Raw genomic sequence first — 13,261 nt, 5'->3', positions numbered from 1 at the left:
AGCAGGAAAAGCTCAAAGAAACCAGAAAGAGCCCAGAGAGATTTATTTTTTCTTAGATAAATTTTGTACAGAACCTATTACAGTCAGGAGTTCTCAGCTTTCATCAAAAGGTCAGCGTTACTGCAGTTGTGTTCGGTGGATCTGATGACAGAAGGGAAACTTGTAGAAAGCTGCCTGTGTCCAGAGAGAATCATCACGGGGCGGGGGGGCTGCAGAGGGGCAGGGGTCAAGAGTGGGAGGAAGAGGAGAGTGGGGCAACGGGGTGGCCGAGGCTTGGCCTCCGTAGCGGAAGTAGCGCCCGGGCTGTCTGGCCAAGATCTGCAAAGGGGACAGCAAAGCCAGGACCACAGGGTGCCTCGGGGCCCTGGCCACTCCGCCAGCTGGCGTCTCAGCCCTGCCGCAAGGCCTGCAACTGGTGGGCCACCTTCTCCAGCTCCGCCTCGATGGCCGACAGGCTCTCCAGTTCCTGGTCCTAGGAGAGGATATCAGGGTTACGTGGGGGCTGGCCCAGGGAGAGCACCAGCATCGGCCAGACTGGCTGGGCTGCTGATTAGCTGTGTGACTTCAGACAGGTGGTTTTGCCTCTCTGAGCCTCAGTCGACTCATCCTGCTGGGCTGCTGTGAGGATGTGGTGAAGCAGGGATCCCGGACCCCACACTGCCCCAGGTGGCCTCTCATCCAGGCCCTGCTGCCCCCTAAGTGACCCCGGACAGGTGGGAGTCCATTCTCTCTTAGGACCCAGAGAAAGCCAGGCCCTCCCTTCAGAGCCCCCCTACCCCAAGCCCAGTCCAGGCTGTGGATGATCGCTCCCAGGGTGAGGCCAGGCCTGGGCTTCCGGATCTTTCTCTGCAGGCCTCGCCTACCTGTGGGAGCTATGGGGACTATCACGCAGGCTATGTGGTGTGAGAGCTTCCCTTCTACCACCAGCCCTGGGCCAGGATCCTCTGTCCCGATCCTGGGGGCCCTGAGCTCTGGTGCCAGGCTGGTTCAGGGAAGTAGGGACCCCTCTGTGGGCCTGCTCTGTGCCCCGGAAGGCTTCCAGTGCCCCTGCCCCGGAGCTGGGACTCACTCCCACAAAAGCACACCCTCCGACTGGGCACAGGGGCCCAGGGAGGCTGCCTCCCGGCCTTGGCCTGGGAGGACTCGTCTTCTGAGGCCCCTGCCGGATGCCAGGCTGGCAAGGGCACCCCTGCCCAAGGGCAGCACTTAGAGCCGCACCCGAGGCCCAGACACTGAGTATGGCTGCGTGGAAATCGGGGGCCTCGAACCCTCCTCGGTCAGCCTCTGGAGGCGTGAGATCTGTGACGTGGTCATTTCTAAGAAGACCCTTGGGCTGTGTGGAAGAGCACCACCCCCACCCCCCCACCGCCACTCTGTGCACCTACTCTGGGGCCCCCCACATCTCCACCCTGCATCCCAGGACTCCTGCTGTGGGGAAGGGGAGCCGGCAGGCGTCTCTGGGCAGCTCAGTCCAGCTGCTGAGGGGCGGGGGGTGCACAAAGGCACCCAGCCTTGTTCTAGGCCCAAAAGCTGGGGGCGAGAGCTGAGCTGCTGTTTCCTGTAGCCCCTTCTCACTCTCCAGGGGATATCTGGGGATGCCCTCCCCGGCGCCAGCTCCCAAGATGGAGCCTCCTTCCTGTTAGGCTGACAACAAGACCCCAGAAGAGAGGGCCAGGGGCTGGAAGAAGGCAGGCAGAAGGAGAATCGTGAGTCAGGGCCTGTGCAGGTGCCAACCCCTCGTAGGAGCCTGATCTACCTGGGCACCAAGGCTTGGACAGGTGCCCCCGAGCCTGCCTCGAGCTCCAGGGCGGTGTCGCCTCCTACCAGGGAACCCAGCTCCCACCCCCATCCTCCTATGGAGCTGCGTCCCTGCACCCCGTTGAGCTGCCCGTGGCGCTCAGTGTGGCCAGGTTTCCAAAGTCCGTGTGCCCTAATCATGATCACGAGGTGAGCAGGGGGACTCATTACCCCCATTTCACAAATGGTGGAATCCACGAGGCTCAGAGAAGGGCAGTGTCCCACCCCGGGTCACACAGCTAGGACACAATCCAGGTTTCCAGGAGCACGTCTGCACCTGCCCACCCCCTCCCCTCCAAGCCTGAGCATCAGGCTGGCCCTGTCCCGGCCCCTTGGTCATCGTGGCCAAGACACAGGGCCTAACCCAGGAGAAGGCTATGCCTGGGCTGCCTCAGGGCCAGGAGAGGACATGGCCCGGCCAACTGCGAGGCCTTCCCAGGGTAGGAGCTGTCTCTTAGCACACCTCCCATGCCCGCCCAGCTCTTGGGATCACTGGTCCCTGTCGGATCCGTCTGTTGTCAGATTCCCCCACCCCACGCACCAGGCTCCACCCATCACACCCATCGCCTGCTCACTAGTCTGCTCAGCTTCCCCGTTCCTTCAGGACAAAGCCCACCCCTGGTGCCTCTGGGAGTTGGCTCAACTTACCCCCTCTCCAGCTCTCTCTTCTACACGTGGAATCTGGTCTCCCAGCCACTCTGTGGGTACCCATGGTGAGCGAGGGTCTCCTGCCTTGGCTTCTACTCCCTACTTCTGGCTCCCTGCCGGCGGCTCCCTCTCTCCTGCCCTTCTGAGCTCGGCCCGAACCTAGGACCTCTGGGGAGTCTCCCGAGACCACCCCGGTCTGAGCACCTCTCCAGTGCCAGAACTCCAAGGGGCCCGTGGCCCCTCAGTGGGACGGAGGTGCAGTTCCGGGTGCAGCTGCCCCAGCTGGGCTGCACTCCGGGGCTGGCCTACGGCCGATTCTGCCCCACACCAACCTCTGGTCTGCGGTTGGCGCTGCCCTCCTCCTCCTTCTTCTGCTCCGCCTCGACGCTGTCCTCCCGGGAGGACGGCTGCCAGCCTCGGCGCAGCTGCGGCCCAGGACCCCCGAAGCCATAGGACCGGGCCCGGACGGAGAGCTTCATGGCGCGGTCAGGGTCGTCCTCCTCCATGTCCTCCCCTGCCAGCCGCTTCTCGGCCGTCAGCTCCTTGGCCAGCTGGTCCATCTTGCTCCACCGCTTGGTGTCCTCCCACTCCTTGGAGAGGCTCTCCTCCTCCTGCTCCAGCTCCCCGCTCTTCCCACCCCGGAAGGGGCCTTCGGGGGCCCCCGCCATCTCCTCGGAGGAGGAGGAGGACGACTCCGGCTCTCCCTTCCCCTTGGGTCGGGGGTGCTGAGCCTCCTCAGCCCCAGTCTTCCCAGCTCCCTCCAGAGCTAGGGCCTCAGACTGACCTGGAGCTGGGGGTGGACAAGAGCAGGACAGTAAGAGAGGGACTGGCACCTTCCCCAGTCCATGCCACTCCCCAAAGTCCTCTGCCATGGCCACCACTGGGGTCACGGACCCCAGGGTCTCAGAGGCAGCCCGGCCTCTCCCCAGCGGACCCCACTGGGAAGGAAAGGCCCTCTTCCGCCAACTTTTGCAAGCGTCTCTCAGAGCATCATTGTTCGGGGGCGCACTGGCGGGAGCCTGCCTCTGCCTTTAGCTCCCTCACCCCAAAGCCCCCGACCCACATGGGTCACCAGGAAGGGGAGAGGGGACAAGGCCCTCATGAGGAGCCAGGGTCTCTCCTAAACCCTGGTTGAAGCCTGCTCCCACCTGCCAGGCTGTCCCTTTGTTCCCAAAGGCCACCCACCCACCCTACAGAGCCCCTCTCACCCCCTGGGTGCCATCTGGGGCTGCATGGAGTAGTGGGAAGTGCATGGTTTTGGAGTCGCATAGACCTGGGTTGGATGGAATCTCAGCTTTTACTACAAATTAGTTGTGTGACTTGGGGCAAATTACTTAACCTCTCTGAGCCTCCATTTCCCACCTGAAAAATGGAGATAATACCTACCTTTCAGGGCTGTTGTGAAGGTGAGATGAGATCGTGGATGAGGTCCCTCCCGCCACCTGCCCCCCTCTCCCCAACACACTAGAGGGCTTAGCCATGATACATACTGTCGCCCCTCCGGGTCTCCTTGTAGCTGAGGCTCAGGTGGGGGTTCAGAGCCAAAGTGGGGCCTTCTTCCTCGGAGACAGCGTTCCCTCCAGCCTCCACCTCCGCTTCCACCTCCTTTTCCTCCTCGCTCTTTGCCTGCTGCCCTGGCCCTGCACCCAGGTCCTTCTCTCTGTCCACCAGACCCTGTGGGGGGCTCTCAGTGTCCTCCTCGGCTTGTGGGCCGGGGTGTTTCTGGCCAGGGAGGCTGGCTGTGGGGTGGGTGTTTGCAGCCTCCTCCTCCTCAGGGACCTGGTTGTTCTCCACCTCGGACCCCTGCCCGGGCACCGGGGAGGCCTGGGGCCTGATTTCCTCTGTGGCTTCATCACGGTCCTCTGCCTCTTCAGAATCCCCTCTTTTCTCCACATCCTTGGAGGATGCCTCCCCCGTCACCTCTGCAGAAACAACAGAGCAAAGTCAGTCCCTGGGATAGGGCTGCAGCTGCGTCTCCCCAGAGGCCAATTTCAGATCTTGGTCATTGCAACTTCACTTCCCACCAAGCGCAGCTCAAAACACCCATGCCAGAATTAGGGTTACCCCCTCCAAGGCCGGCCTCGACCTCAGCACAATTAGATTGTGTTTCTTTCTTGTAATTCTCCCACTTAAAACAGAATGTGTTCAAAGCAGACTCCAGCAGAGAGCCCTGAACTGGAAATGCTGTCATCTGCTGAATTGCTGAGTGATCTTGGGTAAGTCCCTTCAGCTCTCTGTGTCGGAGGGCACATCACTGCAACTTCACTCTGCACCCATCTCCCTTCCAGGCGGGGCTGCTCTGCCGTCAGCATGCTGTGAAAGTGCTCAGAGCCCCAGTATTTGCAGAGCTTCATTAAAAGGTATTTTCTTAACGGACACCAGTGATGGTTGCCCATGATTGATGTAATTGGTGTCACTGGATCGTATGTGTAAATATTGTTGAATTGGCAAATGTTGTATTATGTGTATTTTTTATGACAATTTTTTTTAAAGTATTTTCTTGGGGCTGCCCTGGAAACAGCATTCTAACTAATGAAAGTCCCATTTAACAAAGCACTACCAAGAACAGTCTACCATTGGAGCGTCACCACGACTCCAGGGGAAAGATGCTCCCAGCCCCATTTTACAGAAACTCAAACTGAGCCCCAGAAAGGCAAGGTGGCCTGTCATACTCATGCAGTCTGCAGGCAGCAGGGCTGAGCCTTAAACCACAGCCTCCGAACGCCAGATGCAGGGTGTTCACACATGGCTGCCTCCCCATTAAAGCTTCCAGGTACATCCGCGAGCTACGCTGCACCTCTCCCACAGCCCATGGACGCCTCGTCGTCCACCCGGACACGTGTGCCCTTAGAGCCACAGTGTACCCCCGAGCAGCCATGTCAGTAACAGCGCTGGTCAGTGGGGGGCACCTCGGCCATGCCCGCCTGCGTTCCCCCTCAGCCACAGCCGTTAGGAGACCACTGAGCTCCGGGCTCCTGGACACCGGCCTCACCCACCCCCTTCCATGTGAGAGGACAGGCCCTGCGGGGCAGCTTATGGTCGTTTCCAGGCAGGGAGGCTGGATGACAGCATCACGGTGCCCTAGCCCGTGATCTCTTTGACCCCAAAAAGCTCTTTGGTTTCAGAAAAGATGATCCAGGTTCATTTAGTGTTTCAAACCTAGCCCTCTGGGAATCTCCTGCACTGTGGCTATTCTAAAACCAAAAACTCAAACCTGTTGCTGTCGAGTCAATTCCGACTCATGGTGACCCCATGTGTTATTCTTAGGCACCATGAAATCCTAGGAGGGTAGGCATGGGGGGGCAGGAGTGCTCTGCTGTGGTGGCCACTGGGTAGACCCAGAGCTGGCGCTGCCTGCCTACCAGGTCAGAGACTTCCTGCCCCAGAGTGGTGGGCAGATGGGACCGATCAGAGGTTTTGGGGTGAGACAGACCCTGACTCAAACCCCAGTTTTGCAGCTCACCAGCCATGGAATCTTGGGCAAGGTACATAACCTCTCCGGACCTCAGTTTCCTCGTTTATAAAGGGAAGAAGGTGCTATCCACCTTACAGGGCCTAAAGGAGGTGCTCCCGGCTCCTAGGAACCCTTGGTCCATCATGAGTACCATGACTGTTCTCACCACCCCCATCCCCGCCCAGCCTGTGGCCAACGTGGCCGACATGACCCTTCATCTCGGTCTTGTCACTCTGGTCCTCAAGGACCTCTGAGAGTTCATCCTCAAAACTGTTGTGTTTCTTCTGCTGATGTGACCTCTCCTTGGCACCTGTATGAGAAAAGGAGAAAAAAAAAATCCCATCTGGTCAGAGCCCAGACCCGGCGTATTTATCTAAGAGAGTGAGGGCCTTAGTTTCTTCATCTGTAAACTGGGCACATCATGTTCCAAGGGCCAGACTGCAGGGACCAGAGCCTGGGGAGGGGTGAAGCATTGGCTGCCTCTGCCCCTCCCAGCTGGGGTCCATCAGGTGGCCATGCCACCTCTCCAGGCTGTTTCTCACCTAGAACACAAGGGCAAGCCCTGCTGCCCCACAGAGTAATAAAGGCTCAGATGGAGCCAAGGGTCCCAGGGGCAGGAGTGGGGAGTGGGAGGCCTCTTAGGACCTGGCTGGTAGCTTCAGGGACTCTGGACTCTGCAGCAGAAGGTCACGGTGACTGCTTGTCCCCTCATGGGGGCTCTTGACCCCAGCCACCCCTGCTTCCCGGACCCCATGAGTCCAGGCCCCGGGGGAGAAGGCCAAGCACTGCAGCTGCATTCAAGCGCAGGATTGGCACCTGCTGCCAGGACCCAGAGTCCCCTCTGCCTGCACCCACCCCGCGGCTGCTGTGGCCTCCTCTGGCTGTCCCCACCCCTGTGTCCCATGCCTGATGATGGCCCCTCGGCCAGGCCAGCTCTGCGGCTGGCGAGGATTTTCCCCCGGGGTGGCCAGCGGAGCCTGACAGATGGCCATGAGCCAGGCGGGCCTGGGTGAGGTGACCCCGGACAGCTGGGACACTCCAGGATGTGGGCGCTCCTCTACAGAACAGGGGAGTGCTGCGTTGCTGCGTGGTAAGTGCAAAGATGGAGGTGTGCAGAGGGCATTATGGGAGTCCAGAAAGGGAGCAGATGGTGGACAGATGGATGGACAGACATGCTCTTTTAACAGAAAACAATCATATATATGTATATTATATATGGAGTCGCTGGGTGGGGCAAATGGTTAACATGCACAGCTGCTAACCAAAAGGTTGGAGGTTTGAGTCCACCCAGAGGCACCTCAGAAGAAAGGCCTGGCAATTTACTGAAAAAAAAAACCCAGCCATTGAAAACCCTGTGGAACACAGTTCTGCTCTGCCCCCCATGGCATTGCCGTGAGTCAGAGTCGACTGCCCCACAGCAGCTCGTTTGTACTGTGCATTGTTTACGCTGGATGCGCACGGCTGTGCGTGTGCCGAAGATGTTTCAGGACACATTCCTTGTAAGAGTCTCTGCTGACATTACGTTTAATTATTTAAATGTAATAAGTTAGTCGTTTAATTTTAAAATAACTAGACTACAATAAAATATTTAATGTTTAGTAAAAACAGCAACACCAGGGGTGATGATGATGCAGTAATAATATGAGTCATAAAAACCACAGCTCCGCCCAGCACCTACTGTGGGCCGGGCGCCCATTCCATCCTCCCAACAAGTGCAGGAGGTGGACGTTGGCCTCCCAGGCTGACTGGTGAGTGAGAGAAAGGATAGCATGTGAACTCGGGGAGGGCCCCGGGGGTCCCTGCTGCTGTGATGACTGGTACTTACCTCCTCCCAAGTCTCTCCATTCTCACACTTGGCATGGGCTGCCCCAAAGGCCTCAGAGAATGGGCCTCCGGGCCCAGAGCAGCCTTCACGACCCAACTCCACCCAGACACAGCCCAGCCCTGATTTGGTTTGAAAGCAGATGTGGATTCATGCTTGAGGGCTCATTCTCAGGGAGGGGCACAGGGTGCAATGGCTCTGCCCCTAGATAAATGGTACTTTTCACTGGAAGGCATTCAGGAGCCGATGCAGGGCCAGAACCCAGGCTTCCCAGCTTCCAGGGCAGGGCTCTGTGCCTTATACCACCCAGAAATGAGTCTGGTGCTGAGCAGAGTGGCTCAGTGTGTGCAGTGATGTCAGCCTAACCCTCCCTTCCAGCATCCTGTTCAGGCTCTGCTTGAATATCCTCAGTGACGAGGTGCTTACTACCTCACGCAGTCCCTCCATTTTTGATAGCCATCAGTGGGTTTTACTAGTTTGTTGGAAACTAGAAAGTCTGGCTTGGATATGGGCAACCAAGACCCTGCCTCCCACAACTCCCACTTGAGCAGATGAAGCTCACAAGGAAACCGGGTCCCCTCCTCTCTCCCAGAGATCAATTTTGTTTTCAGTCAACAAGGAGCAGGAGATTCTTTCTGCCGTCCAGTCTTGAAAGTGCCCCATTGATATGGCTGAAACTACAGAGTCTGTAGGATATTAGGAAAGCTGCATCTGGTCTTGGCATGTCTCTAACTAACTCACTGTGTGACCTTGGACAAGTCACTTCACCTCTCTGGGCCTTGATCTCTGTATCAATAACAAATTGGATCAAGTGGCATGGAGGCCCGCCACCTTTCTGTTTCATAATTGAAAGGAAGTAACTGAGATCAGAAAGAGACAGAAGCTCCACCCTCAGAATTGTGTGCATTGGCTGGAAAATACCTTGGAGAGCGAGGTCCTGGAGCTCCTTCAGTAAATTCTGGTGTCGCAGGATAGAAAGGATCCGTTCATCTGCAATGAAGAGAGTTGTTAGGGGTGGTTTCCAGAGAACAGCCCAGAAAGAGATTACCATCAATATTTTCAGCTGAGCACAAGAAATTTCTTCTGGAAACTCAAAACCAGGGTGGCAGCAGCCAGATTGATCTTGAGATAACACTTTTGAAACCACCTTCCCTCTAAGGTGTCGGCTTTCCACTGTCCCAACACCCAGGCCTCAGCCCGTGAGGATGAGGTGGTGTCTTTAAGCCCAACACACTTTCCCACCTCCGTGCCTTCGCTCATGCTGTCCCTGCCACCTGGAGCAGCCTTCCTTATGGATTTCCAAGTATTCTTTTAAAGCCCAGCCCAAATGCCACTGGCTCCACCTATGCAGAGGCTTGGCTGGAAAAAAATGCTGTCCTTCTCGTGCCCCCCAACAATGTTCATTTATTCATTGCTTATCTACAGGGTGTCCACCAGGTGCTGGAGGCTGTTCTAGGCACTGGGGATATAGCACATAAACAACCCTTGTATGCAGGAAGCTCACATTCTGGTGGGCTTGCTGTTCCTGCCCTGGTTTCATCCTGTCCAGAATTCGACTTACTTCTGTTCATTGTATCTGTCCCCTCTGCAGGCCTGTAAGCTCCAAGAGCCCAGGGGCTGTGGCCCCTTTATCTCCCTGGACCCCCTCAGACCCTAAAATGGTGCCTGGCCAAAGCAGGCACTTCGTCAGTGACTAATGAATTAAATCACCGAATTCCATCAAAAGCCACACACCCTTCTCCTAGCCTCCCAGCCCAGCAGGCAGCAGCCTTCACCCCCAACCTGTGGCCCATACCTCCTCGGAGGGTCTCAAAACACTCCTGACTGACAGGCATGGGGCTGGGCTTGGAAAGCGTGTCAGAGATGGCCTCAACGATGCACTTCATCACCTGGGAAGAGAGTAGAGGGTAAGCTGGGACTGGTTTGGACATTGGTCCCAGCCTCCAAAGGCCCTGGGCCAGATTTATAAGGAGAACAGGACATCAGCTCTTGTCTTCAGGAGTCCACGGATGCCTGCCTCAGGGGCACAGCTCTGCATCCTTAGCCAGACAATACTAGCAGCAATAACAGCAAATCCTCAGACGGTGCATACCAGGTGCCAGGCACTCCAATAGCAAGGCCAGCAGGCGGCCTTTAGGGCTGATCATGGTGGAGGTGGGATGGAGGGTGGGGACCTGGTATCTTCTCCTTCCCAAGCAATGTTTGTCTAAAGATAGGGAAGCAACCCTTAGGTATTAGAGGGATGTCTTGCAAAACTGTTTTAGTCTTGCAGATGCTCAAACACCAGCTCCCCCAGGAAGCCCTTCTGGACTGGCAAGATGGGAACAAAGACCTTCTCTGGCTCTGCCCTGTCTGGAAACAGGACTTAGGTTCCTGGCTCCCAACACCCACAGTGCTGTCATGTGCAGTGAGTGCCAGCCTCACAGTCTGGCTCCGTATTTACCCATGGAATGAGTCCCCTGGCTGGGTGTGAGGCACACATCATCTACATCTGGGTGCCCGCCCTAGGCAAACAGCAGTCATGTCTCTGAAAGTCTTGTGCGGTTCCCAACAAGGTGCTGTGGACAGTTAGTCACCTAGTAAATGTGTGATCTTTGATAATGGTACCAACTATAGTGTGGTATCCAAGCTGTATGATCTTGGGCAAGTGACTTAAGCTGCTGAGCGTCAGTTTCCTCATCTGTCAAATGGGAATGAGAATCTCCGCCCGACTGCCCTCCCAGCGTGATGAGGCACAGATGGGTCAGCGTGCTATGAAGGATGAAGCATTGCACACACTCGGGGAGGGATTCACAACTCCAGACCCGCTTTGGCTGCCTAGAGCCAGCGGAGGAGCGGGAGGTGTCAGACACGCATCAGGCAGCACTGGCGGGGAGTGAGGGGGTGGCAGGCTGTCTACGGGGTGCCAAGGCAACCAGTCCAAGGATCCAGGATGGCAAACTGGCAAACAGGCTGTATGGTGTGTTCAGTCACATCCTCAGATGGAACATTCAGGTCTTAACCAGTTGCTCTGTGCCCCTGACCCCAGACTGCTGGACAAAATACAGCGACCACAGGGTCTCCCTGAAGGGAGCTGGCAAGCTGAGTCCTGCAGCCCCAGACCCTGCACTGGGAACATCAGATAACCACCGGTTCATGAAGGCAGATTCCACGAGAAGAATTGTGTGTACATCCCGAGGTAGATGGAGAGATCAAGAAGGAAATCTCTAGAAATAACAGTGCCTATTTACTCAGGACCTACAGTGTGCCAGGCACTTCACTTCCTACTCCTCACAAGTCTCCTCAAGGGAAATATTACTACAGCTGGAAAAAGTGGAAGCTCAGAGAAGTTAAGGAAATTTCCCAAGTCTGCATAGCTAGAATGAGTGGTAGAGTTTTAAATTCAGGTCTGTCTGCAACTAGAAAGTAGAAGATATAGTTAAGTTGGAATATCTTTGATACTTTGGGTTTTAACCGTGGTCTCTATGAAATGGAAGAAAACAGCTCCCGGAAGGGCGGGGGATGGAGGTTTCCCTGAGCCTCAGGTGGGGGTGTCTTGAGTACGAGAGACGGGAAAGTGCCTCAGCTCAGACAGGAATGAATTCCAAGTATATACCCAGCAAGGTGTTTCCTCCTGGCCAGAGAACCCCCTGCTAGTGCCTCAGAAGGCCCTTGCCTAGTGACCTCCACCATCAGCCTAACTGTCTGGGACCCCAGGGTGCAGGAGCCATTATCAAGAATGTTCTCACTGTAGCCCTTTGGAGGAGCCAGGGCTTGAGCGTCTGTGGAATGGGAGGGCGTTGCTAGCAGCAAAGCCTTGAGGGAAAGGGAAGAGCAAAGAGGGAGGCCAGGGCAAGGTACTTGAAGGCATTTCTCACAGCTCTGTGGACACCACAGGACAGAGAAGCGACCCCCACCAGCCCCAAGGTGGGCCTAGTGAATTCCGAGTATTGAACGCAGTGGACCTAGCAGTTCAGACCAGCAGGTAAGACACAAACCCCACTGGGCCACACACTCAGCTCAGAGGAAGCTGGGGAAGTCCTCGCAGCAGGATAGGAGGGAAGTCTAGCAATCTTTGATACCTTCTTTTGCAAGCTGTCCCCAGGCTCGGCAGCCGCAGTGTTGGCTCCTGGCTTTATGCCAGCCCCACTCCTGCAGCTGCCCAAGAACTGGCTACAAGACACACACTGGTGCCTCCCATGCCCCATCCTGGGGCATCCTCAGCACCTCATCTTACCTCAGTGTCCCCTTTATTCATCGGGCTGTTCACAGGGAGGGCAATGGCTGGGAAGGGAAAGAGAGAGCTGGGGTTACTCCTCTGCTCGGTGGGGAGCCAGTCGTTCCTGGCCAGTCATCGGGGGTCCCTGCACCCCATGCCCCGTCTCAAAGCCGCCCCTACCCGAATGAGGGGCTGAAGTTGATTTTGTTTCCATTCCCCGACTGCTGTCCCCAGGGTGGGTGGCCCACAGAGGCTGTACTGAGAAGCCCTACCCCTTCCCTTTGGGAAGCCTTCTGCTTTGGAGGGGGTGTGGGAGCCGAAGGCAAGGGCTATGAAAACAAAGCTGGGGTGGGGAGACGGTGCAGGGCGACTGGGAGAGACCCAGAGATCGGGGAAGAGATGGAGGAGGAGGGATTGTGAGAGACTGATACGAAAAGGTAGAAAATGAGGGTAGGAGACGGGAGGGGGAGGCTGGAAGAGGGCGAGAAGGCAGAGGGGGCGAAAGCAGCGGCCCTCCCATCTCCCCCCAATGACCTTGGCCGGCCACGGACGGCGCGGAGCTGGCGCCGGCCTAATGCAGCGAAGCGCTGAGCCCAGACAGCGGGTGGGAGAGCGAGGGGACCTTGCCCCCCGGGGTCGGGGTCGGGGTCGGGCTCCAGGAGTCAGGCCTACGGTCCCGGACTGAGGCCACATCCCCTGGCCAGACGGGAGACGAAAGCGCTGTCCGCGGTGCTGAACGCTCGGCGCGCCTAGGGGAGGTATAGAGGGGTGCGCGGCGCTGCGCGGTGCCCTGCACCTCAGGCCCGGCAGGGAAGGCAGTGGCAGGCAGGGGCGCCCCAGTCCCTTCTCCCTAAGCCCCCCGCGCTCGCTCACCTTGGCCGGCGCAGAGCAGAAGCGCCAGGACAGCGGCGGAGCGCATGGCGAACACGGCGCGGCCAGCAGCTGGCGGTCTGGGGCTGGGCTCCCGGGCGGGGACGGCTGCACTGGGGGCCGGGGCGGGCTGCGGCGGCGCTGGTGCAGGGACGGGGGCGCAGCGTCTCGACGTGTGTCCGTCTGTCGGCCGGTCCACCAGACTCTCTGCACCGGGCTTGGGCACTGCAGCAGCAGCGCCCTCGCGCCCCGTTTATATACCCTCGACCCCGGAAATGACGTCAGCGGGGCCGCCCCTCTGCCCCCGTTTCCCCACCCCCCTGTTGTCTGGTAGTCGCCCTCTCCAGCCCCAGCTTTACTTTCCGCTGCTTCTGGACCCCGCCCCTCATAGTGTCTGGGGCGGGGTGGGAGGTGGGCGTCTGGCTTCCTGGAGGTGGCGCGGGCGGCCCACCGAGTGTCCGTGAGCAAGGCA

The 13,261-nt window shown here is 57.8% G+C and overlaps 1 protein-coding gene across 2 annotated transcripts; it reads right to left on the bottom strand.

Annotated features, from left to right (window-relative positions):
* Window positions 1-388: 388 nt before the first annotated feature.
* CHGA (chromogranin A) lies at window positions 389-12,838 on the bottom strand. 2 transcript variants are annotated; one of them, XM_004376681.1, is made up of 8 exons: window positions 12,793-12,838; window positions 11,938-11,984; window positions 9,517-9,610; window positions 8,643-8,711; window positions 6,111-6,209; window positions 3,936-4,367; window positions 2,778-3,229; window positions 389-472 (listed from the first exon to the last, which is right to left on the bottom strand). In XM_004376681.1, the coding sequence occupies exons 1-8, from the start codon at window positions 12,836-12,838 to the stop codon at window positions 389-391; spliced, it is 1,323 nt and encodes a 440-aa protein (XP_004376738.1). The 2 variants fall into 2 exon arrangements, with proteins under 2 accessions (XP_004376738.1, XP_012411112.1); XM_012555658.1 differs by lacking the exon at window positions 3,936-4,367.
* Window positions 12,839-13,261: the final 423 nt, after the last annotated feature.

This window comes from Trichechus manatus, unplaced genomic scaffold (genome assembly GCF_000243295.1).
Source record: "Trichechus manatus latirostris isolate Lorelei unplaced genomic scaffold, TriManLat1.0 scaffold00045, whole genome shotgun sequence".
Lineage (NCBI taxonomy): Eukaryota > Metazoa > Chordata > Mammalia > Sirenia > Trichechidae > Trichechus > Trichechus manatus.
Note: the sequence above shows the minus strand (reverse complement) of the source record. Positions and strands in the feature narration are given on the sequence as shown.

What these genes read in the sequence shown, in the direction of transcription:
- CHGA (XM_004376681.1), bottom strand. Translation starts at nt 12,838, where the DNA reads ATGCGCTCCGCCGCTGTCCTGGCGCTTCTGCTCTGCGCCGGCCAAG. An exon ending in GGAGACCCGGAGGGGCGACA is followed by an intron (nt 3,230 to 3,935) that starts GTATGTATCATG and finishes CCCCAGCTCCAG; the next exon opens with GTCAGTCTGAGGCCCTAGCT. An exon ending in GCGCCAACCGCAGACCAGAG is followed by an intron (nt 473 to 2,777) that starts GTTGGTGTGGGG and finishes ATCCTCTCCTAG; the next exon opens with GACCAGGAACTGGAGAGCCT.